This window comes from Mytilus californianus, unplaced genomic scaffold, assembly GCF_021869535.1.
Source record: "Mytilus californianus isolate M0D057914Y unplaced genomic scaffold, xbMytCali1.0.p SCAF_3, whole genome shotgun sequence".
In the NCBI taxonomy this organism is placed as follows: Eukaryota; Metazoa; Mollusca; class Bivalvia; order Mytilida; family Mytilidae; genus Mytilus; species Mytilus californianus.
The window spans coordinates 63,276,095-63,302,931 of NW_026262679.1; the positions used below are offsets into that span (position 1 = coordinate 63,276,095).

Here is a 26,837-nt window from a genome sequence, read left to right on the forward strand (position 1 = left end):
TGACAGAGAGGTCTTGTGCGTCAAGGAAAAGGTCACTAGACTTGTGTTATGTTTTATGGTATTAATTTAAGTTTAAAAAGAAAAAGATAGTAATACATAGTAATATAAGTTATTGTATTGTATTTTAATCAGGATCAAGAAGAGTTTCTTAATTCCTTGCCTTCAAGTAGAATGGGTGGTCAATCCCGGCCCAGAGGTTCAGACAGCGACAGTGATAAAGGCTCAGTAAAGGTAAAAACAAAAAGGAATGCATTACAAAACATTTTTAGAAAAACATGTTATCGTTTGAACTAAGGATATATTTTGTTTGTGTAATTATCACGAGAGGCTGAATGCAAGCAGTTGTCTTTCTTCCTGTAATTATATATTATATGGCATCCTAAGGGAAAAAATGTTTTGCATATTGCTAAATTATACTTTTACCTTGTATGCATGAACACTTTTCATCACATTTCCATCTTTCAAGACTTAAATTTATCTGTCAGTTATGTAAACATATACTGAAATGATACATCAGTGGCTTTCAAAATCCTTTGAAAAGATTTCTCAGCTGATCAAGATAAACAATGCACTTCTGAGAGTTATTATGTTTGCACCCTGCCATTTTCCTTTCATTTTAAAATTGTTGATTTCTATGAACTAGTTGTGCATGTGATATTTTTTCGTGATTGCTAAAAATAAATCCATGTGTAAAGTAATCATTTATAATTTTATATTCATTTCTTGAATAGCATTCCATATATGCCAGTTGAAAAAATCATTAATTATTTTAAGATGGTGTGTAGTCATTCATGTATGCTATAATTGAGGATATCAACATTGAACTTGTAAAGTCAATATGGCTTTAAAATATTTCAGAAGTCACCAACAAAGCTAACCATTGATGCAAAATATATGTCATTGTGTTACCCTTCAAAATTTTCTAATATCAATATTCAGGTATCTATTTGAATGGGGGAGGGTAAAATATTTCAAAAGATTAACTTCTGTAGTTAAAATTGCATCTTGCAATCAAAACCCTTAGTTTTCGATTTTCCAGATTTTATCTATACTTTTGAGATAATAAAAAAAAACATTTTGCATTAAGCACAACATTTTATACATCCTATTTATGAACTTTTCAAGAAATTTATCAATGAAATATTTACTCAGATAATCAAGTTACGAAAAACTGCCCATGTTAATCTAGTAACTGTCCTAAGAATATCAATGGTTTCATTGTTGTTGAAATATTTACAAATTTAAGTTCCCACTGCAAAATGAATGCAATCTTGACTCTTCTCTGATCACAAGCACTTTGATAAATTTCATGAACAGAGTGCCACGACTAAGACAGGAAATAACAACTGTCATAAAAGTACCATGTGGATAGATAAGCATTCTAAGGAAAAAGCACAGTCATATTGATTGTATTGTCTATTTTTATTTTCAGTCTGGAAGAAGAATTGTATTAACCAACGGTCATCATGGACAGCATGGGTAAATATTGTTTCACTGAAATTTTATTCAAAACATTTATAAGGTACAGCTTGTATGACTTTTAAAGACAAATAAAAAATATTAATCAGAAGAGTGTTTTTCTTTTCAAATAATGGTAGACAGACATTTTTGTAAGTGGAGAAGATATGTAGAATTCAAACAATGTGCATCTTGGTGTTTGTTCTTTGTTTTGTGTCCAATTCTGTTTAAACTTTGTCGAATGTGAATCTTGATATAAAGATGTACTTTACGATTTAATGTAAGTGAAAGTTTTCAATGTTGGAGCTACAAATTTTCACTATTAAAGCAAAATATTTGAGGAACAAATATGTCAAAACTAGCCCAAATAAACTGCAATGATGGCATTCTTTTAAATATCCAAACAGCTAAAAAATGAACAATTTATAAGAATATTTCAAAAGGAAGAAAGCAAAAAAATTAATGTTGATCTAGTTAAATATCAGCGCAAATTGAATTAATTTTTTTTTTAATTTTTCAGAGCTCATAAACAGATGAATAACCAAGGTATAAGAAACGATGGCAGACCAGGAATTCTTGGCAGTTATTTAGGAACACACATGAAATGTGGTGAGAACAGAGGTTAATGCTGAACTCATAGCATTAACTTCTGACTGGATATTCCTTATTCTATATTTATATTCTATTTCGTTTGTCTACACTGAACGTACTTTTATTCAAATGATACCAATTTTTATACGACCGCAAAAAAATTTTGCGGTCGTATATTAGTATGACGTCGTCGTCATCGTCCGAAGACACATTGGTTTTCGCACAATAACTTAAGTTTAAGTGAATGGATCTCTATGAAATTTTACCATAAGGTTCAATACCACAAAAGGAAGGTTGGGATTGATTTTGGGGGTTATGGTACCAACAGTTAAGGAATTAGGGGCCAAAAATAAGCATTTTTCTAGTTTCCAGACAATAACTTGTGGAACGGTGTATGGATCTCTCTAAGGTTATACCACAAGTTTCCATACCACAAAGGGATGGTTAGGATTTGCTTTTGGGGGTTATGACTCAAACCATTAAGGAATCAGGGGCAAAAAAGGGGGAAAACAAGGGTGTCTTGGTTAATGGACAAATACTTTAGTACAAAACATAATTTAAAGCAGTGTAAGGGAGGTAATTCAAATACATCATTTGAATTACCTCCCTTACACTGCTTTTAAATTATGTATAAAGTAATGGTAAATGAATAATTTAGACAATTTAAAAGCAGTGTAAGGGAGGTAATCCAAATACACCGTTTTGGTTACCTCCCTTATACTGCTTTTAAATTATGTTTAAAGAAATGCATATTTATAAAGGAAGACCAGTAAAAATATCTGCAAATGTTGCATCTTTTTTTTATTACAAAAAAATCCATATGAAAGATTTGAAAAAAAAGTGTGTGTGTTGGAGGGGGGGGAGGGGGGTTAATACGCAACAGCATAGTGTATTGCACAAAAAAAGGGGGGATAAATTTTTTATTTTTTTTGTGGGGGGAGGGGGGGTCAATTCGCAACAGCAAAGTGTATTGCACAAAAGCAAAAAATTGAATATAAATTCAAATCATATAACCAATTCTAAATTCTTTGACTACAGTTATTCTGTGTCAGAAACTGAAGATATTTTCAGAAACTAAGAAAATTTTAATCTGGACGAAAATATGTTGATGGTAAACAACCTGTATTATTTAATTTTTAGAAATTGAGTTTTGATCTTTAAAGTTGCTAGAAAAATAAAAGGGGAGGGAATGTTTTGAAGTAAAATCAGTTGAATGAATGTACATGACATTAAAATTGATATCTTGTGTTTTTTACTTGCTATAGGATACAATAACAGACCAGGACTTCTTGGCTATTATCCAGGAACACAAACGAAGTGTGGTGAGCTAAGGGGTTAATGCTGAACTTGTAGCATTTAACTTTTGTTTGAAACTGTTTGAACATTCTAATATCAATATAAAAATAAGGAGATGTGGTATGATTGCCAATGAGACAACTATCCACCGGAGTTCAAGTGACTTTGATATAAACAATTATATGTCAGAGTACGTCCTTCAACAAAGAGAAATCAGAATGACTAAGTCATTGGTCAGCATTTTTACAGTGATGAGTTGTAACTTGTGAGCTTTCTTTTTGTCTGTTAAACACCTACTTGCTGTTTTCAGATACTGTGGATTTATTTATTTTCTTGGGTACCAATTTTTGTGGATTTAGGAAAACAAATATTTTTCGTGGATATTCATGGTTTTGCCAAAGTTTGCATATGAGTCTATAAAAAAATTGTACTTCATTGAACATGTAAATTCATGGTTTACCTAAATCTATAAATGTATGAAAATTGGTATCCCACAAATAATAGTGAAGACACATTACTTAGAATTGTGAGTGGAGGTATGATGAGCACAATAATGTGGGCATTTTTATTGAAAGTACAACCACCTTCAGAGGCAATGGGAAACCTTTTAATGGTCATGTATAAAACATCAATGTGTTTTAAAATTATATTGATGGCATAAATTATCTGGCTTATTCTGAATTTCATCATTCTGCTTTTCTACAAAAAAAATTGCATGTTTGTTTACTATTTAATGTGTAAATGGTATAATCTCCTTTGATATTTATACCCCCGCTTTATAAAAAGGGGGGGGGGGGGTATCAGTGTTTTAGGATTTTTATACATATGCAACTTTCCAAGGGAAAGTTGATATCAAAAATTCACTTTCCCACAAGTTTAATGAATTTTCCCTGAATTTTATACTATTTAAAAATTGTTTTCCTAATTTTTTTATTCCTTTCATCGCATGCCATGTTTATACATGTAGTTTAATTTGAAATTATGAACTCTGTTAATTCTTTTGAAATTAATTAGTTTGTCTAACCAGCTTGTGATTTGTTGATAATTCAATGTTCATGTAGATATACAAAACATTTGATGGAATATACAATGTATTAATTTTATTTTGAAATATATTAATTTTAGTTTGACACAATTCTTTTTGTCCTCTTTTTGGCTCTATTGCAACTGTCTTCTTTGGAAGTGACAAGGAAGGATTGATGCTTTGACCCTTTACATGTCTGGTCCGGATATTACATGTTTTCCCGTTTGCGTTCCGGTTATTCGGTTTTTGCATCTAGATCGGATGGATACTTGACATTGCGGATTTTCCTTGCTTAGCTATCAAGCGTATTTATGACATTGATTGCGAAATACGTACACACGTTTTTCTCCCTACACTTTAAAACCCCTGCATGATTTACACCAACAACAATGATCTGGCTTTGAGACTTTGGTTGAAATAAAAGAATACAAACAGTTACATCGATCTTTAATCTGTATGAATAGGAAGTTTCTGTAATTTAATTTTACTTGCCCACGGACAACAAAGGTTTAAATTTCCACTTTCCTGTGACCTTAATCAACTTACCACGGGTGACAGGAAAGGAGAATTGTAGAACACTGGGTATACTGTTTTACCTCTGTCTGTCCTTCCGTCAATCCATCCGTCAGTCCATCCATCAGTCCGTCGGTCCCATGAATATTTTCGTCACATTTTTCTCAGGAACTACTTGACAAAGATTTCTGAAATTTGGTTTCAGGGTTTATATAAGTAAGTTACACCGTGTGATGCGTTTTCAGATTCATCACTCAACAACTTCCTGTTTACTGAACACTTGTATTATTTTACACATGACAGCCAAGTTGAAAATTTTCGTCACATTTTTCTCAGGAACTCTACTTGACAAGGATTTCTGAAATTTGGTTTCAGGGTTTATATAAGTAAGTTACTCCGTGTGATGTGTTATCAGATTCATCACTCAACAACTTCCTGTTTACCGAACACTTGTATTATTTTACACATGATAGCCAAGTTGAAAATTTTCGTCACATTTTTCTCAGGAACTACTTGACAAGGATTTCTGAAATTTGGTTTCAGGGTTTATATAAGTAAGTTACACCGTGTGATGCGTTTTCAGATTCATCACTCAACAACTTCCTGTTTACTGAACACTTGTATTATTTTACACATGACAGCCAAGTTGAAAATTTTCGTCACATTTTTCTCAGGAACTCTACTTGACAAGGATTTCTGAAATTTGGTTTCAGGGTTTATATAAGTCAGCTATACCGTGTGATGCATCACTCAACAACTTCCTGTTTACCGAAATATTTCGGCAGGGGTATCATCAGTGAGCAGTAGCTCACAGTTTTACTTGTTCATTATTTGAAAACATAACATAATACAAGGAAAACTGCTACAATATTTTTCCCTTCCTGTAGTCAAGAACAAGCAAACTCCTGATATACAGTAAGCTCTAAATGGCAATGAAAAATTACTTATGGCTCTTTTCAGCAGCAATGGGCAGCAATCTGACTGTCAAAGTATTTGTTTTTTTTTAATTTTATTTAAAGATTCTTTCATTTGATAAACAGCTTAGTACATATGAAATAAAGGATGTAAGCTAACAAGGTAGGTATTTGTATGTAACACACTTTTTATGTTAAAAGGCCAGACTGAGTAATTGAAACAGTTATCTTTTTATGAAAGCTGTTGGAAAAATATTTCAACATCAAAGGCATTATATAGTCTTCTTCCTGTTCTTTACAAAACACTAGTTTTTTCTGGAAATTATCTGTATTTATAGTGATAACTAAGTAGGAGTATTATTCCAGGTGGAAGAGTGACCCCAAACCCTTCATATATGCCTGTACAACATGGGCCATCACAACTGAGTCAAAGATTTAACCAATTTGATGGAAATGGATTAATGGAATATGATGGACAGTCTGATTGTGGATCCTATGCTGGTGCAAGAGGACGAGGACGTGGCGCTAGTCCACAAGATTTTAGGAACAGCAACTCTGGTGGTTATGGGCGTGGGATGCCACAAGGGGACAGAGGATATGGACGTGGGAGAAATCCAGGCTATGGAAATCCCTTTGGTGATGGGTATGGGCATGGCAACAGGCAACCAAGATACTATAATGATGGAAATAACATAGATTACAGAGGTTTTGGGCGTGGCCAACCTTACCCAGGTGGGGATTATTACAATGGATATGAAGGTTATGGGGGAGGTTATTATGAAGATCATAGTTATAACAATAACAATTATGGATACACATACCAGGACAACTATCATAATACCCCTAATTATGGAGCTCACAGAAAGGGTAATATGGATTATGGTAAAAGACAAAATATGCATGCAAGCATGGAATCTCTAGCAGGTAAGCATAACTACATGTAATTTGTGTTGTACTGTGGATTATCTATTTTCGTGGATACCAAATTTCGTTGATTGAGGAAAAATTGTATTTTCGTTTGTAGTTGATTTTATGGTTTTGCCAAAGTCTGCATATATGTCAAGAGAAAATGTGTACTACGTTAACATTCAAATTCATGTTTTACCTATACCAACATAATCCAGGAATAATAATGAATCCGCAGTAAATTGTCTTCAAATGATTAACCGTGAATTGATTCAGCACTACTTGACCAAATATTTTAAGAATTTTGAATAATCTATAGAAATTTTACTTAAATAGATGTATTGAGACAAAATATGTTAAGTGTTAAACTGAATGTTGGACTCTTTGAGAAGACAATGTTATCATTGCAGGGTAAAAAATAACAACTGCATTAAAACACCAGATGATGTTGGTTAATAGTACCTTCAAAGTGCATACATATATAGTTCCTGTTTCTCAATTGAAAACTTACTCCTAGCGATAAATATAACCCTCACAACTAAAAAATTATGAGTTTTACAATTAGAAAAATATTAAATGTGGAACTTTTCTTTTTATAGAGGGGGATTTGTAAAAACGACCGTTATCATTTCTTGTAGAAATACCAACTTCATTTTTCATCAGATCTTCTTCAGACTTGTACAAAGGTTTCCACTGACCAAAACCTCTTAATTAGTTCGATAATCACAAAATTCTGAAGGAGGAGGGCATTTTTAGCTCACCTGGCCCTTAGAGGGCCAAGTGAGCATTTCTCATCACTTGGTGTCTGTCGTCATCGGTTAACTTTTACAAAAATCTTCTCCGAAACTACTGGGCCAAATTTAACCAAACTTGGCCACAATCATCATTGGGGTACGAATCTAGTTTAAAAAATGTGTCAAATGGCCGACATGGCTAAAAATAGAACATAGGGGTCAAATACAAGTTTTGGCTATTATTTTGAAAACCATTTTAAATAGAGAAAATCTGACTGTGCAAAAATGTTCAGAATGTTGAGCTCTACCAATTGTTCATTGACGTCTAAACTGTCCATCAACCTTTTTATAGGAGTTGTTGCCCTGAAATGACAATTTTTACCATTTTCGAAGGGCCAAGTGAGCTGTTCTCATCACTTGTCGTCCGTCGGCGGCGTCGTCGTCATTTTTTTACAAAAATCTTCTCCTCTGAAACCACTGGGCCAAATTTAACCAAACTTAGCCACAATCATCATTAGGGTATCTAGTTTAAAAAATGTGTCTGATGACCCCACCAACCGACCAAGATGGCCGCCATGGCTAAAAATAGAACATAGGGGTAAAATGTAGATTTTGGCTTATATCTCTGAAACCAAAGCATTTAGAGTAAATCTGATATGGGTAAAACTGATTATCAGGTCAAGATCTATCTGCCCTGAAATTTCAGACAAATCTGACAACCTGTTGTTGGGTTGCTGCCCCTGAATTTGTAATTTTAAGGAAATTTTGCAGTTTTTGGTTATTATCTTGAATATTATTATAGATAGAGATAAACTGTAAACAGCAATAATTTTCAGCAAAGTAAGATCTACAAATAAGTTGTCATGACCAAAATTGTCAGTCGACCCCTTTAGGAGTTATTGCCCTTAATAGTCAATTTTTAACAATTTTTCGTAAATTTTTGTAATCTTTTACAAAAATCTTCTTCTCTGAAACTACTGAGACAAATTTAACCATACTTGGCCATAATCATTATTAGGGTATCTAGTTTAAAAAATTTGTCCGATGACCCCGCCTTCCAACCATCATGGCCAACTTGGATAAAAATAGAATATAGGGGTAAAATGCAGTTTTTGGTTTATATCTCTGAAACTAAAGCATTTAGAGCAAATCTGACAGGTGGCAAAAATGTTCATCAGATTTAGATTTATCTGCCCTGAAATTTTCAGACGAATCTGACAACCCGCTGTTGGGTTGCTGCCCCTGAGTTAGTAATTAAGTCTCCCAAACAAAGTTTGGGAAGACTTATTGTTTTTGCTCTCAGTTCTTATTATTCTTCTTCTTCTTCTTCTTCCTCTTCCTCTTCCGCTGCTTTTAAATTTGAACTTGTCTGAACCCGTTCTCCAAAACCGCTTGTCAGATTAACTTAGGGTTTCACAATATGTTAGACTAACATGTCTAGTGGTGCAATCAGGGTTTTGTTTGTGCAATGGGGTTTATAAAGGGGTACTTTGAGGGGCAAAAAGAAAAGAGGGTTTTACTATAGAACCCTATGGGATTTTATTTTTAAAAATTTTCAAATGATTATAAATTGAAAACCATTTGTGATAGACACAATCTTTTTAATTGAAAATGTTCTAAATGATAAAGCCCATTGAATGAAAAACAGGGTTAGTCCCCAGGGGTCACCCCCACCCCATGCCATTTAAGAAAGTTCTAATACCTTGTAGGTGGTCAAGATCCCCACCCCTAAACCATATATATTTTGGTTTGTCATGCTAAGATGGTTTGAATGATATACAGGGTTAGTCCCCAGGGGTCATCCTGACCCCCTGCCATTTGAGAAAGTTCTAATATCTTATAAATGGTAGAGATCCCCACCCCTAAACCATATATATTCTGGTTTGTCATGATAAAGCACATCAAATGAAATACAGGGTTAGTCCCCAGGGGTCACCCCCACCCCATGCCATTTAAGAAAGTTCTAATATCTTGTAAATGGTTGAGATCCCCACCCCTAAACCATATATATTCTGGTTTGTCATGCTAAGATGGTTTGAATGAAATACAGGGTTAGTCCCCAGGGGTCATCCTGACCCCCTGCCATTTGAGAAAGTTCTAATATCTTGTAAATGGTTGAGATCCCCACCCCTAAACCATATATATTCTGGTTTGTCATGATAAAGCACATCAAATGTAATACAGGGTTAGTCCCCAGGGGTCACCCCCACCCCCTGCCATTTGAGAAAGTTCTAATATCTTGTAAATGGTCGAGATCCCCACCCCTAAACCATAAATATTCTGGTTTGTCATGATAAAGCACATCAAATGAAATACAGGGTTAGTCCTCAGGGGTCACCCCCCACCCCCTGCCATTTAAGAAAGTTCTATATCTTGTAAGTGGCCAAGATCCCCACCCCTAAACCATATATATTCTGGTTTGTCATGCTAAGATGGTTTGAATGAAATACAGGGTTAGTCCCCAGGGGTCATCCTGACCCCCTGCCATTTGAGAAAGTTCTAATATCTTGTAAATGGTTGAGATCCCCACCCCTAAACCATATATATTCTGGTTTGTCATGATAAAGCACATCAAATGAAATATAAGGTTAGTCCCCAGGGGTCACCCCCACCCCCCTGCCATTTAAGAAAGTTCTAATATCTTGTAAGTGGTCAAGATCCCCACCCCTAAACCATATCTATTTTTGTTTGTCATGCTTAGATGGTTTGAATGATATACAGGGTTAGTCCCCAGGGGTCATCCCTACCCCCTGCCATTTGAGAAAGTTCTTATATCTTGTAAATGGTTGAAATCCCCACCCCTAAACCATATATATTCTGGTTTGTCATGATAAAGCACATCAAATGTAATACAGGGTTAGTCCCCAGGGGTCACCCCCACCCCCTGCCATTTGAGAAAGTTCTAATATCTTGTAAATGGTCAAGATCCCCACCCCTAAACCATATATATTCTGGTTTGTCATGATAAAGCACATCAAATGAAATACAGGGTTAGTCCTAAGGGGTCACCCCCCACCCCCTGCCATTTAAGAAAGTTCTATATCTTGTAAGTGGCCAAGATCCCCACCCCTAAACCATATATAGTCTGGTTTGTCATGCGAAGATGGTTTGAATGATATACAGGGTTAGTCCCCAGGGGTCATCCCGACCCCCTGCCATTTGAGAAAGTTCTGATATCTTGTAAATGGTTGAGATCCCCACCCCTAAACCATATTTATTCCTATTTGTCATGTCTCGAACATTTGAATGACGTATACGGTCAGTCCCCAGGGGTTCCCCCCACCCCCAATGTTCTGATATCTTATAAATGGTTGAGATCCCCACCCCTAAACCATATATATTCCTGTTCGTCATGTAATGAACATTTGAATGACGTATAGGGTCAGTCCCCAGGGGTTCCCCCCACCCCCAATGTTCTAGTATCTTGTAAATGGTCGAGATCCCCACCCCTAAACCATATATATTCTGGTTTGTCATGCCAAGATGATTTGAATGATATACAAGGTTAGTCCCCAGGCATCACTAGTGCATATAAAATTACTGGACCAAACCAATTTTCACTGGAGGTTGCCCAATGTCAGGCGATCCTGGGAATTACGAATTATGGGAGCTTCGTTTGGGAGACTTCGTAACAGAAACCTGTTACAATCATTTCTTGTTTTACAAAAATTTTGCAGTTTTTTGTTATTATCTTAGATATCATTATAATATCTAATATCTAATACTATTAATTATGATTTTAACCTTATTTTACATGATTTCCAAAGCATCAGTAAATACAGGTGAGCGACACAGGCTCTTGAGAGCCTCTAGTTTTTCATTTTTACCTATTATCTTGAAAACTATAATAGATAGAAAGAAACTTTAAGTTGCAAAAATGATCAGTAAGACAAGATGTAGGAATAAGTTTGCCTAGTGGAAATCGTCAGTCGACTCCTTATTTTAGTTATTGCCCTTTGATGACAATTTTTGCCTAATGTCTTAAAAACTGTAATAGATAGATAGAAACTTAAATTATCAAAAATGATCTGCAAGACAAGATCTACATTTAAGATAATATGGAGGAAATTTTCTGATGACTCCTTATTAGAGTTGTTGCCCTTTAATGATGATTTTTACCATTTTTTTGGCATTTTGCCTTATATGATAAAAATTATAATAGATAAATAAAAACTTTAAATAACAAAACTGATCAGCAAGGCAAGATCCACAAACAAGTAAAATTTTGCCAATATAGTTAGTAGACTGTCACTCTTCAGAGGAGTGACTGCCCTTAAATGAGGATTTTTTTTTTTTACCCTCATTTGTGTTTTGCGCAAAAACTAAAGAAAATAAAGAGAAACTAAACAGACAAAATGATCAGCAATACAAGATCAACAAAAAAGAGATTTTTGTCATGTCTACAATGTTGCAGAGAGTCCATTGTTGAATATGCATAGACCTAGGTGAGCGACATAGGCTCTAAAAAGCCTCTAGTTTAGGCATTGGGACTGGTAAAAATATCCCATATGAATTACACAAGGTTATATGCCTTTCTTCTGGAAAAAATTATTAATAGATATAGATCATTTAACCTTAATTTTGCTATGATAAATTGGTCAGTTGTCAAATCTGAATTGTGACCTTACAAAGAATATGGACTGATTCCTGATACTACAGCCTCAGAAACTGAAATATGATGTATTAATCACCAACTATCCATACATACAGAGGTTGCCTAATGGTACTGGTTTGTTTTTAATGGTATAGTTTTTTAACTCAACTTAAAAGTATCAGATTGTCAAGTCTTCTCCTACTTTCTTGAAGTATAAATATGTTTAAAGAGAGAAACAGTTTATTTGCAGTGTTTTGTATCTATATTAGGTCCAAGAAAAGATGTCAAAAGAGCTATAAAAGTGGACCCAAGACCATGTAATGTGTGTAGTACAACAGGTACATGTAGATTTTATTCAGAGAAGAAATACTTCCAATAAAATAAGGAAATGAAGTGTAAAGTACAATGCTAAAGGCTCTTTTAATCCCTATACATTATATTTGGTAGACCATTCAGGGCTCACACTACTTCAGAATCATAGGGAGAAGTGACTTCTCTTTTTGAAACTGAGAGGGCACTACAATGTTTGGTTTTTACTTTATAATACAAAGGGCCATATGTATCTTTTTTTTTTATATTGTTCAATTTGTACCTGGTTATACAATTAAGGTAACCATGGTAACAGTTCAAATTCAAAGTTGTTTAATTTTATCATATCTAGTTGCACAATCATATTAGTCCTCTTGTCAGTAAAAAACAAATAAATAAAAAAGATTTTTTTTATATCAAAAAGGAGAAGAAAGTTGTTTTATCAATTAAAATTCAATTAAAAACCTCTCTGTTATCATGTTTATGAAATTAAGTAATCTCATTAAAAAGATATATAAATTTAACAGTTTTATTAAACACAGTTAAGCTTGGACATAATATAATTATATTAGGCCAAAATTAAAATTAAGTTTGTTTCCCCTTACCCGACCGACCCTCTAAAAATCCGCCGACTGAAATATTTTTTTTCAAAAATCACGTTGTTTTTTGTTTTTTTTCGTTTCGCTCAAAAGTTCGTTTTTTTAATTTCGTTTCCTTGAATGGTCCGTATTTTCAACATTCCGCGAAATCATTGTCGCCCGTGTGTTTGCAGCAAAGGGTAAACAATGTATGCAAGGATACTGAAATTGGAATGGAATAATGTTTTAAATAAATGCATCCGAGCAATCTTAACTACTCTTCCATTCTAGCTACGCCTCCAATAACAAAATGCGTAGCGAGAATGGCTGAGTAGTTACGATTGCGCATCCGAGCTCACCCTTGAGCTTAAATGTTAGGCCTGGTGTTTCTGCCGTGTTTGTGGTAAATCCCTGAGTTTGCCTTTATCAGTGGTTGACTCAATAAGTTGTATATTGGCGTGCTATTTATGCTATTTTGTTTCATTTCGTATGTGATATTGGACCATACACTAGTTGTCTTTGGATAAAATAGTAGTTGATTTTTTTCGAGCTCAGTATCATATTGTGTTGTGAAAAGTCGAGATGACTATACCAGCTAATGCTTTGATAAAAGTTCTTGTAAGTTCTTATGTCTTTTATAAGCTATAATGGGCTGCAGTCTTCACGCTAAACCACAGGCCCAGCAGCCCAGGCTTGTAAAATTGCTCTTGGGCCTGTAATATCATATATACGGGCCAACAGAATCTAACTAAAATTTTCAAAAAATTGAGCTGCGGGCCTGTAGATTTCAAAGTTCATCGTGAAGACTGGGGCTGATGATTAAATATGGTCACACATTCAGGGTTTTGTGAAATAAGATGCCAGTGTTTATTATATTTTTAGTTTCTGTATAGATGGTTTGAATTTTGTTAACATTACTAGCGGTTGCTCCCATTTCACTGGGCGATGTTTTAGCAAGTTTTCCCTTTCTGTATTTTGTGTTTGATAAAAAAAATGGTTGATTTCAGATATTTGATATCCTCGTTTGAGCTTCTTACTGTTTTTTAAGATCAGTTTTGCTGCTTGTGTTTCTGAGATACCTCAATACTTCACCCTTGATAAATCCTTTCAATGAAAACACTTTTTGGGTGTGAGCAGTGTCTGTGCAGATATTGATATGTTTCAGTTGGTTTGATATTGGTTTTAATGTCTTGTATCATACTATGCCTTTGTTAAAGAATCTTTCTCCTTTGTATAATTATGACAGTGTCTAAGAATATTGTTTCATTACAGGAAAATTCGTAGGTGAACTTCAACTATCATTATCATTTTGTTTCTCTGTGTTGAAAGCGTTGTAAAATGTGTTCAAGAATTAACAAACATTGTAAGGTCTGCTAACTCAGCGAATACTGATCTGCACATAGACACGCCCAAGGTTTCATGGTAAAGTTTATTGTTAAAAATAAATTCATAGTTTTGTAGAATAAGCCTTAATAGGCGTAGTCATACTCGCTTGGATCACAGTTTGTGGCTTCTAGTATTTCCTTAAATGAAAAACAAGTGTACATATTTTTTGCATCGAATGTTACTAGGTAGCAGTCTCGTTGGGGTTTTATATTTTCAATTGAATTAATAAAACTATAAGAAAAATATAGAACCGTGTCTCAATTTATATGTGGTCTACTCTAAGTCACAAAGACATTGATATTTACAAACATTTTCTAGTCTGAAATTGTAAGGTCTTCTAGTCATGCATATTACGTTATACAGTATGTTGTTTAAGTATCAATAAAGTTCAATTTGTTGTTTTTCTGTGTTTTCCTGTGTGTTAGAAATATTTCAGGGATTTTCTCTAAAAAAAAAAAAAAAAGCCTACCTACCTACCCACTTCCAAAATGGTGGGTAGGGTAAGGGGAAACAAAGATATTTTTAATTGCGGCCTTAGTGTAATAGTCCCAGAGTTGAGCAACTTTAATTTATAAATTGAAACAATGCATATACATGGAAATATATGCATTAATCAAGTAGATCTAACCAAAAGTATGTTAATGCTTGTGGAATGCGTAATTTTTCCTTTTGGGATCAATTTTCTCTGTCAGCTGTGCCATTCATGCGTCCATAGTCATTATCGCAAGAATCCGGATTTTCGATGAAATCCTGACTCCAATCCGTAGTTGTACAATAATTTGCCCAATAATTTCAATGGCGGACGAAGAAAATTTACAAAAAATAAATGAAGTTTGACATGCTATTTGGAAGGGAATATGACGTTTTCAATGCAATATAAGGATAACAAATTTACTTCAGGCAAATTTCATCACGTTCTAATGAAGTGTTACAAACTTTTTTTGCCGAAAGTTAGAATGATTTGATGTATGCTCTCGAGTAACAAGTACCGGAAATGATAAAAAATTTGTCTTTATGAAAATAACATGCAACCAACTTTAAAATCAATGCTTTAACCTCTTTTCTTAAGAAAATAAATCGTTTATGTCTTTGAATTTCTTTACTTTTAAATGAAAAATTGCTGTTTCATCAACTTGGTAAAAGTTGAATATTGCCGATGACGAAAGGGACTGAAAGCGAGTATGGTGAACAACAGGGCGACTAGATTTCACTTCTGACGGTCAGGCAAAGCGAAGTGACGGACAGGAAAGCGACTTTGTTGCCCCAGTTGCCTGCAAGCATGAGCCCTGCCATTATTTGGTTCACTTATACTTGGTCTTTTTGTTGTTGTTTTCTATTGTAACATTTTTCAATAGACACAAAGACAACCATGCTTGACAACAATAACTTCTGCTAGTGTAACATTCAAAATTTCAATTCCATGTGAAATGTATTCAAATTTATATTGTGGCATACTATTTCAAAGAGAGGCAAAAGATACCAAAGGGACATTCAAACTCATAAGTCGAAAATAAACTGACAATGCCATGACAAAAAAAGACCAAAAGACAAACAACAGCACACAAAACACAACATAGAAAACCAAAACAAGTGTCTTTTATTAAGGATGATTGGTGTTGTGATAAGGGTTAATCGTAGGTATCATAGATATCTTTTAAAATTGACCAGCATAATGAATTAAAGACCAAACAGCCTATTGTTGATGCGCATCAACTAACGCAACTTGGTAGTGACATAAAAGCTCTATGACGTTGTTTCTAGCCATGAAAAAAAACGTCAAATTATAACGTCCTATTTCGCGTTTTTCACGGATTCCAACATGGTGTACGCTGAAAACTACGTCTTCCAAGAAAAGTGGAATTAAGCGTCGCACTGTTACCTAGTGGAAATTAAACACAAATGGACACAAAAGATACTACACTATCTGTAACCTCCATTCTAATAAAAATAATAATAAAAATATAAATTTTGAACTCGGCTTTTTGCATTTGCGCCGATCTTCATTTCACTTTTTTTCTTTCACTTGCGCCGATTTTGTCTTTCATTTGCGCCGATTGTGTACAGGTAAATTATAGGTGAAAGTTATTTTTTTATCTATCAAATAAACCTCTTCCATTAGCCAGTTGTACATATGTTATGCCGAATTGTCAATTATAACATGTATATAACTGTTGTCCCCTGCTCACAAAGGGGAGGTGGGAGTGGAATTTCGAGCAGGATAAGTCAATTTAAAAGATATTTGTGCACTCTGTTTACATCCACTAAAATCACGGAGTAAAATTCTATTTACAGCATTTCAAAGCACCACAATAAAATCCATTAAAATGTAATACTAGTACAATGAATTATTATCTTGCCGAGAATTTATATGCCACACATCTGATATATTCCTTTCTTGTCATTTTATCTTTTCTATACTTGTTGTACTTGCCAATAACGAAGTCCATCTTTTCTTTCTCGTGTCAAAACGAAGTTCTCGAACAATATGACCAAAATTATCTTAAACATAAGGGAACACTATTTATATCCATACATTACCATGCAATATACATTCTAGGTTTGCTACATATACATTATTTACTCGCATAGCAAATAAAGTATCGGGGCTAGTGATAAAAAAAAGAAAATAGGCGCTAATGAAAGAATCAAATCGGCGCAAATTAAAGATCGAAATTTTTTTTAAATCGGCGCAAATCATGTACGCCCGTGTAACTTTACACTGGTAAATTTATATGACTTACGCTTAGAATTTTAACTTAATATGTGATTTTCAAAACTGAGTTTTCAGAAGGTAATGGCCGATAAACAATACTTTCTAGGAATTTCGATATACTGGCAACGTATGCATGTTGAGATTAACTTATTTCTTTAAGATTCTCGTAAAATAATGGTGATCTTGCAATGAAGTTAAATTTTATCTATACTGCTTAATTGACAAAATATTATAGTAAAAATAAAAATGATAAAGGTTCATTGTCTTTTGTCATTTGTTTCATTTCAAATTGTCTCAAGGAGAAATGATAAAGATTTCGCCTGATCTCACAGAAGCTTAAGGCAAAAAATATAAGAAATTAATATACTCAGTGAATGTGAATTAAAATAAAAATTTACGGTTTTGAAAACTAAACTTGTTGTAAATTTAACTTATGACAAAAAACAATTGCTTCAAGAATAAAATCCAACATAAAATTTCTCACTTTCAAAAAGCTACAATGACCGGAAAGATTGAAAACAAATTTCGATTTTCAATGCCGACAATCTATACATACCACCTTGTCGTTGTTTTAATTTCCAAAATGAGCTATTTAGATTCATAATATTTCATCCTGTTTTGAGAAATACTGTATAGTTTTCAACGGAAAATTATTTCTTAGATTCTAAACCAATTTTTGAATTAAAAACTTATTTGTATTTTATATTTACTGTCTCGTTTATTCAAAACACGTGAGGTAGTAACAACGGGGATCGTATTTTATGATAGGTTAAATTGATGTAAAACGTTTTAGAATCAAAAACTTCAATTCACATATTATACCTATAATTTTAATTTTCTTATATTTTAAATATTCAGAAATAATGAATCCACAAACTAGATGGAATAATTTGTATACACTCGTCTTAGTCGGGACACATAATGGTATAAAGAAGTCCGTCCGTGCTAATGTCTGTCCGTCTGTCAACAGTAGCGAAAGAGTGCGCTAGGGCGAAGTTCTGAAATTGACGTGACAAAAAAACCCACACATCTAGTCTAATATAGTCAAATAGTCTGTAAGTTAGCCAGTATCATCTTTCATTTCTCTTTTTATTAAGTCTCCCAAACGAAGTTTGGGAAGACTTATTGTTTTTGCTCAGTTCTTATTATTATTATTATTCTTCTTCTTCTTCTTCTTCTTCTTCTTCTTCTTCTTCCGCCGCTTTTAAATTTGAACTTGTCCGCACCCGTTCTCCAAAACCGCTTGTCGGATTAACTTAGGGTTTCACAATATGTTAGACTAACATGTCTAGTGGTGCAATCAGGGTTTTGTTTTTGCAATGGGGTTTATAAAGGGGTACTTTGAGGGGCAAAAAGAAAAGAGGGTTTTACTATAGAACCCTATGGGATTTTATTTTTTAAAATTTTCAAATGATTATAAATTGAAAACCGTTCCTGATAGACACAAACTTTTTAATTGAAAATGTTCTAAATGATAAAGCCCATTAAATGAAATACAGGGTTAGTCCCCAGGGGTCACCCCCACCCCCTGCCATTTAAGAAAGTTCTAATACCTTGTAAGTGGTCAAGATCCCCACCCCTAAACCATATATATTCTGGTTTGTCATGCTAAGATGGTTTGAATGATATACAGGGTTAGTCCCCAGGGGTCATCCCCACCCCCTGTCATTTGAGAAAGTTCTAATATCTTGTAAATGGTTGAGATCCCCACCCCTAAACCATATATATTCTGGTTTGTCATGCTAAGATGGTTTGAATGATATACAGGGTTAGTCCCCAGGGGTCATCCCCACCCCCTGTCATTTGAGAAAGTTCTAATATCTTGTAAATGGTCGAGATCCCCACCCCTAAACCATATATATTCTGGTTTGTCATGATAAAGCACATCAAATGAAATACAGGGTTAGTCCCCAGGGGTTACCCCCACCCCCTGCCATTTAAGAAAGTTCTTATATCTTGAAAGTGGTCAAGATCCCCACCCCTAAACCATATATATTCTGGTTTGTCATGTTGAGATGGTTTGAATGATATACAGGGTAAGTCCCCAGGGGTCACCCCCACCCCCTGCCATTTAAGAAAGTTCTAATATCTTGTAAATGGTCGAGATCCCCACCCCTAAACCATATATATTCTGGTTTGTCATGTTGAGATGGTTTGAATGATATACAGGGTAAGTCCCCAGGGGTCATCCCGACCCCCTGCCATTTGAGAAAGTTCTAATATCTTGTAAATGGTCGAGATCCCCACCCCTAAACCATATATATTCCTATTTGTCATGTCTCGAACATTTGAATGACGTATACGGTCAGTCCCCAGGGGTTCCCCCCACCCCCAATGTTCTAATATCTTGTAAATGGTTGAGATCGCCACCCCTAAACCATATATATTCCTGTTCGTCATGTAATGAACATTTGAATGACGTATAGGGCCAGTCCCCAGGGGTTCCTCCCCACCCCCAATATTCTAGTATCTTGTAAATGGTTGAGATCCCCACCCCTAAACCATATATATTCTGGTTTGTCATGCCAAGATGATTTGAATGATATACAAGGTTAGTCCCCAGGCATCACTAATGCATATAACTTTACTGGACCAAACCAATTTTCACTGGACATTGCCCAATGTCAAGCGACCCTGGGAATTACGAATTATGGGAGCTTCGTTTGGGAGACTTCGTAACAGCATCCTGTTACAATCATTTCTTGTTTTTCAATGATTTTGCTAATGAGAGGGAGAGGACAAAAACAGACTTTCCTTTCTAAAGCGTCGTAAAAGATTATTTCGAACAATTTTTCTTTCCGACGGATGGTGTTTCTGAAGGTTAATTTTGTGCGGCAACAACATCATGGATCTGATACTGATACATAAATGTGATCTCTTGTATTACCGGATAATAAAGTAGGTGAATATAGTTGTTTTTCTTGATTCTTGAAAATTTAAATGTGGGTTTCAAACGTCCAATTTGCAATTTTTTTCAAACAGTACGCCAGCAAGGAAAACTTGTACTATGACGTCAGATTCGATGTTCTGAAGAAAGACAACTCTTTTCTTCAAAACGAACGAGAAAAAAAAACATGAAAATTAATCATAACTTTTTTGAAAGGTCGGTGACATATACATTTTTTTGCTTTATTTTGAAGAGTACACATGGCACTTTCCTTCTTGAAATTTTTATGAAAAAATCACTGGTAGATATTTTTTAATACTTGAAACATTTTTCATTCTTGCGTTTTATTTTTGGCGGGAATGAAATAAATCATATTTTTTAAGATCAAAACAATAAGAGTCTTAAACTCTTGAACCTGTATTTGATAGACACAAATCTACTATTTAACATGAAACAAGAATTATGCTTGTAGGTTTGATATAATGGGATTTTTTGAGAGTTTAAATAACAAGCAAATATCATGTTAATATTCGGGAAAACACGAAACTGAGGTTGCTATAGTGACAAAACTAAGTCGGTGACCCCCAATTTTTTTTATCATATTTTGTTCTTCAAATCACGAAATACCTTCACACAAAATATTAAGGAAAAATCACTGGTAGAACTGAATAGGCTGTTTGGTCTTTAAATGATGGTATCATTTTCTTAGAAAACTGAAATGTGTATTACTTAAAAGGACTTTAAACTTGCAAAAAAGTAAAGCTACTATTGTTTATGAAGTTGTCAAAGAAATTTTAATGAACTAAACTAGAAATTCATTATGAACAATATATACTGACCAAAATCTACACAAGAGTTAAATTTGTATGTTACATTCAGGTAGCTTCCAGTGCAGTAGATGTAAGACTCCATACTGTAGTGAAGAATGTCAGAGGTGTGACTGGGAAAGACATAGACAGTTTTGTCAAGATCTTAGGTACTTTTTATTATATACATATTTATGAATGCTGTATATATCATGATACGCTGATGATCTTTTCCCCCCACAATATTGCTTTTAAACAAAAAGGCTAAATTATGTCTCAGGAATATAGATGTTTAGATTTCATATCATGAATTTTCATTATTCTCATTAAGTCTTGGCACAAAATTTAAACAATTTTTATGTCAATATTTAATGTGTTGCTATCCATCTTTACTGACATGACCTTGACTTTTGACCTCAAGGTCAAATACATTTTTATATACAATGTATATACAAACATGTCCTATCTGGAATTATTGTTTTGACATGGACAAGATATTTAGTATGTGGTTGTATTCTAATATGATGTATTACTAACATACCATCAACGGTGACATTTGACCATAAGTGCAAAGTGAATGAAGCATGCAAAATATATACAGTGATGGGTGTGTTTGTTTGTCTATTAAGTTGCATATCCTTATTTTGTATTTAAAATTCTTTTTAAAGGGTGAATGGATTTCATTGAAACTTTCAGGAATCTTAAGTTTCCAGCAGTTGGGCCAGTCATATGATAATGCAGAGAACTATGTTGGCTTGGGTTTTCTTTTTTTCTTGTTTTAAGTCCTGCCTACAATAGTAATAATATAAATAATACAGATTTCATGGTTTGCTGATCATGGAATTGTGATGGTGTGAGTGGGCATAGTTTACTATGAATACATATTCTTTCTTTGTTGGTTTTTTTTTTACAATTGAATGTGACTTAACTTTGAAAATTTTGTATTTTTCAGGAAAGAGAATGAATTTGCTTCAAAATTTGAGGACCAGTTTGAAATCTCTGTTGGAGAAGAAATTGTAGAGGTATTATCATTTATGTCTTTCTCTTTCATCATTAGAGACATCAGCAATTTGATTCATTAAGTTTTCAGATTATATCAATTTATAAAACATCACTTTCATTCAGTCAGTGATATTCAATATGATGTTGCATAAGCAATACAAATACAGTCAATTCCACTTGATTGCGTAATTTGTTATTTGCTGAACTTTCTCCTGCTCAAAACCATTTCCTGATCATTTGCATTGCCTGGTAAGTGGTCTTTAGGTTTATTGCATAGAAAAAAATGGACCTTGAGATATGCTAATATAAAATTTTGCACCTGTTAATTTTTTACTGGAAAACCTAGAAGCCCATTTGCTACTTTGCATATGGAAACTACTGTAAATTCGGAAATTATTGGGTGCATTTATTATTGCGATTTCAGGAAAAATAGGCATTCAGATATATGTAGCTAATTCAGAATGCGAGTTATTATTGCAAAAACACCCAGTCAGTCGCATTATTCTCAATAATGAAAACCTTTCAATAATTTCTGAATTTACAGTTTATAGAGGTCAATGATACAGTTTTGCTCACTGAAAAATATACACAGTAAATGAAGGATGTTAAAAGCACAGAAGTACATTTTTATTACCATAAAGATAATTTACACTTTAGAATTATTTTTGTGGAGACATAGTCTTCATAAAAAAAGAGGTACCATTTCATTTTGAATATGTGTCACAGAAAACAGTCTATTTAAAGATCATCAGCCAGTGCTATTTTAATATTTCATCAGTAAAGGAAATGACAATGCACAACAATATTTATAATCTTTCTTTAAAGAGTTTTAACACTAAACAACAACATCAGACATGTATAGTTTATTGGACATTCAACAATGTACATGTGGATCCCAGCTCCTCTTCTTACTTCACTTTAACTTCCCATCTGGTATAACTCCCAATCAAACTTTGTTAAATTACATGACTTTTCTGGAAAAGAGAGGCGAAAGATTCATAAGGGACATTCAAACTCATAAGTCGAATAACTGACAACACCAAAGCAAAATAAGGAAAAAGACCAAAAGACAAACAACAGTACAGAAAACTCAACATAGGAAACTAAAGACTAAGCAACACGAACCCCACCAAAAACCAGGGGTGATCTCAGATGCTGTGGAAGGGTAAGCAGATTGATTGTGTCCGTAAAATTTACAAAGGGATGATTTCAACTTCACTATTTGGAACTCTTGGCTTAATAGATTCCTTGTGAACAACAACCCTCTATCAAGGAAAGTAGGCTATGCAAATAACCAAAATCCACTATAGTACACTTTATTTCCATTTCGATTATTTAACCCCAGAGATTGTGATTAGGTCTATAGTAGAAAGTACTCAAGATCGATGCTTGGTATTAGACAGTTACCATGATGTGTAGAACCCTTAGCTTGTTCAAGAAAACCAGTTTACAGCTTTAAACTTTATTTCCTCTTTTTTTATGCAAGGAAATATTCATAATGGATTTCAACAAAATATATGGTTTTAAAAGTGAATTTCTATTCATTTTGTATGATATAAAATCATATATTTCATTACAGCAAATGAAGACAAAATTAGAACAAAGTACAGGTGGCAAAGTGGACTACAAGACAAAAACAGATTCACAGAAGTCACCAATCAAGCAGCATGGACAGAAAAGTCCTAAATCTTCAGATGGTTGTTTCAGAAATATAATTTTTTAACTTAGGCTTATAGAATATTATGCATAAATGTTTCTTTTGCTTAATAAGATATATATATATAAGGAGATGTGTGTTATATGTTATGAAGACAGCAACCAAACAAAACAAACCTTAGAGACATTTAACCCCCCAAAAAAATGAAAAACTAATTCTACATGTTGCAAACATGCATCATGATGTGTGACTCAGATCAAAAATGGCTGCAACTATTTCTTGGAAGGAGAAAAATTTCAAAAATGATTCTTATAGTCATACATAGGAAGAATTACAACCAAATTACCATACAAATAATGTATTAATTATTCTCTTTGAGAACTATTGCTTATCAACACAACAACTTTAAAATTGCTATCATTCATACTACTAACATAGAATTTGACAAAGCTTTAAAAAAATAGATACCGTAATTAAAAACCTGCAAAACTTAAGGAATATATGTATTTTCAGCTTTAAGAATTATTGCTTATTGTGAACGCAACTCCTCTGAGACCATTTCTCATTATTGGTAGAATAGTTTGCCTTCATGTGTAGTTGACCATTTCATATTGTCATTTTGATCCAAATATTTTTCTTGAAGTTGTGGGACTTTAACCACCTTTTGACTCTTGTACCACAATGACACATAATTCCTTAATTATACAGCTCACAGGGAATTTCGCTATGGAGTAGCCATCTTTGTTTAATCAACCATGCTTGTTGGCACAAAATACTGCAAAAATAGATATATAATTGGATCTCTTATAAAAATTATGTTGAAACGCACTCTTATGATTATTGCCGTGACAAAAAAGGCCAAAGTTTTGCATAGAATTCAGGAGAGAGATATTAGATCCTGGAGTCGTACTGTCTTGTCTGACATTTCTTTTATATTATCTAACAGCATACATATTTATATAGGTGGAAAACAGACAATGTCAAAGTCCCCACTGAAACAGCAATCAAAAATGAGTCCAAGAACAGGAGGACCAGTGAGTCCAGCACCTAGAAAAGATAGTCCAAAGAAGAGTCCACCAAAGTCAGAAGCTCTAAAGCAGGATATTAGCTACTGCACCCTACCACTTAATTCAGAAGTTGAGGCAAGTGTTAAAAAACGCTTTGTGTAAATAACACAACTTTTTATGCAAATATTGAGATGAACAATTTCCACATAAATAGGTGAATGCAATTAAGAGATAACCATATATAATACTGTCGCAAATTGAGTTTACCTAGTGTAGTTGAGCTGGTAAACGGATATTTGCGACAGTAAAACCAAGTGTTACATAGGCCAAGCTTCAAATACAATACTGTATCTCTATTCTAATGCAAAATAAAACTAATTACTCCATTTCAGTCATTATTTCGGTGTCAAATTTCATAAAACAAAAATTCCTCGAAGTGATATTATTGGCAACTTAACAAGGAGACCTCATATGTATGCTTCCGGCGTCAAATGTAAACACACAGCATTTTAAGGCTTCTTGTATGCCATAAAATTAGATAATAAGAACATTATTTTTTTATATTTTAGTTTTTAAAATTTATTATTGAATAACATGTTTATACATTCCAGAAATTAATATGTCGACTTCCCTTAGCTACAGACAGGTAGATAGAGGATTTTACACTTGTTGTTGTCCAATCAGAACCATTGATACAAAAGGATTGCATTAGAATACATATTACTGTCAAATTGTAAGGTTTAGGCCTACAGCTTTCCTTTAGAGAAAATTATAGTTGAATGGCTGAAAAACAAATCTTGGGACATTACACATCAATTCAACCATTCAGAAAGTGAATGTCCACAGTAAATCTGAAGCTGTGATAAGCATAAGTCAATTACTTGAATTGTGGTGGTTTGATGATACCAGAAAGTTATACAGGTAGTTAAACATGGTTTATACATGATTTTATAGGTTTTACTGGCGGACAACACATCACCAGACCACTTTGCAGTACAATTTCACGACGCAGAGATATTAGAAGCTACAGACGAACTGTTGAAAAGAATGAATGATGTAAGTCGTAATATATTGATGCACTTTTCAGTAAAATTGGGAAAATATTTGTTAAAAACTTATAAAAGAAAAAACTGTCTTAGTTACAGCAAATATATTTAAGTATATAATTGAAAATCAAGATTTAAGGTAAAAGTTGCTTTTTAGCTGAAAATGAAATCATTTTTGTCTCACCGTCGCAGTGTGCGAGACATAGGTAGTACTATCCGGCGATTAAAAAAATAGAACTTTATTCATAACATTCAGAAATGTTTTCACGAGTCAAACAGGTGCTTCCTTTACGATGAACTGCGCATGCACGAAAGTATTCTTATGAATTTAAAGACACTAAAACGTAAAATACGAAATAATTAAGTATCAAACTAAACGAGAGAGACAAATATAGTTCTTATTAAGCAAATTTAATTTAAAAAATGATAATTTCCTGCCTTTTTAAAACACGAACCAATCCGTAGATGAATCCAGATTCATTCTGAATTTATTATCCACTTGTCACTTCCCGTTTTCATTTCATTTGGAAATCGAAAGTAAACGTGATTACAATTACAATTTAAAGTCATTAGAGTTGTTCCAATAAGGATTTGTACAAATCTTTGGTTCCAACTTACTAGAATTAATTCTAAATATCGCTTTAAAACGTTTTTAAGGATAATGAGTATGAATAATGTAGTGAAATAGTCCTTACAAGTTCATTTATGCTGTGATTCCTGGTTTTAAAAAAAATGGATCCCAACTTTTGTTGATTAGGAATATACCCTGAAACTAACTGAAGTAAAATTGTAAACTAGATTTCTAGATCTTATATCCTAATCTTCGTATTAATGTGCCACATCAGTCAAATCATGCAGTAACTGCCTAGTATGCCTAAGTCCTTCAAAGTCTTACAAAGATGTAAAGATAGTAATATACATCCTCGGTCTCTTGCTGCTACCCAAAATAAGGTTTATTTTCATCCCGCGCAAAAGTGACTAAAGCCCTCAAAATCCTAGCTTAAACCCTGTTTGTATAAAGCTTTATATTTCAGAAGGTAGAAGACCTGAATGCTTCATACCTTGTATGCAGATACCTTATGTTACGAAGTTTCCGTCTGTCATATGCCCATTGTACTTGACCTCATTTTCATGGTTCAGTGACTGCTTGAAAAAAAATACAGTTTTTTTTGTCATGTGAATTTCACACTTATTATGAGTAATAGGATAACTATATTGGGTATATGAGTTCCTTGCAGTGTCTAAATGTCCGTCAGACAGGGTTAACCTGACCTCGACCTCAATTCATGGATCAGTGATCAAGGTTAAAGTTACGTGATTAGGTCTGTTTCTCAGATACTACAAGCAGCAGGTCAACTATATGTGGTGTATGGAATAATTGTAAGGGGTACATGTCAGACTGGCAGGTTTCATCTG

At 33.8% G+C, this 26,837-nt stretch overlaps 2 protein-coding genes across 3 annotated transcripts in view; one reads left to right on the top strand and one right to left on the bottom strand.

The window, feature by feature from the left end:
- LOC127733126 (TNFAIP3-interacting protein 2-like) overlaps positions 1–26,837 on the bottom strand; it is a 205,881-nt gene that overhangs the window by 79,758 nt on the left and 99,286 nt on the right. The gene's annotated exons all lie outside the window — the stretch shown is intronic.
- LOC127733110 (tudor domain-containing 6-like) overlaps positions 1–26,837 on the top strand; it is a 102,053-nt gene that overhangs the window by 47,987 nt on the left and 27,229 nt on the right. The window contains exons 6-15 of one of the 2 annotated variants that reach the window (XM_052242392.1): positions 133–231; positions 1,433–1,479; positions 1,979–2,067; positions 6,163–6,720; positions 12,300–12,368; positions 20,783–20,879; positions 21,662–21,731; positions 23,291–23,408; positions 24,332–24,510; positions 25,330–25,431. In XM_052242392.1, coding sequence (XP_052098352.1) covers positions 133–231; positions 1,433–1,479; positions 1,979–2,067; positions 6,163–6,720; positions 12,300–12,368; positions 20,783–20,879; positions 21,662–21,731; positions 23,291–23,408; positions 24,332–24,510; positions 25,330–25,431 — 1,428 coding nt within the window. The remainder of the gene's footprint in view (positions 1–132; positions 232–1,432; positions 1,480–1,978; positions 2,068–6,162; positions 6,721–12,299; positions 12,369–20,782; positions 20,880–21,661; positions 21,732–23,290; positions 23,409–24,331; positions 24,511–25,329; positions 25,432–26,837) is intronic. The other variant, XM_052242393.1, reaches the window with a different exon arrangement.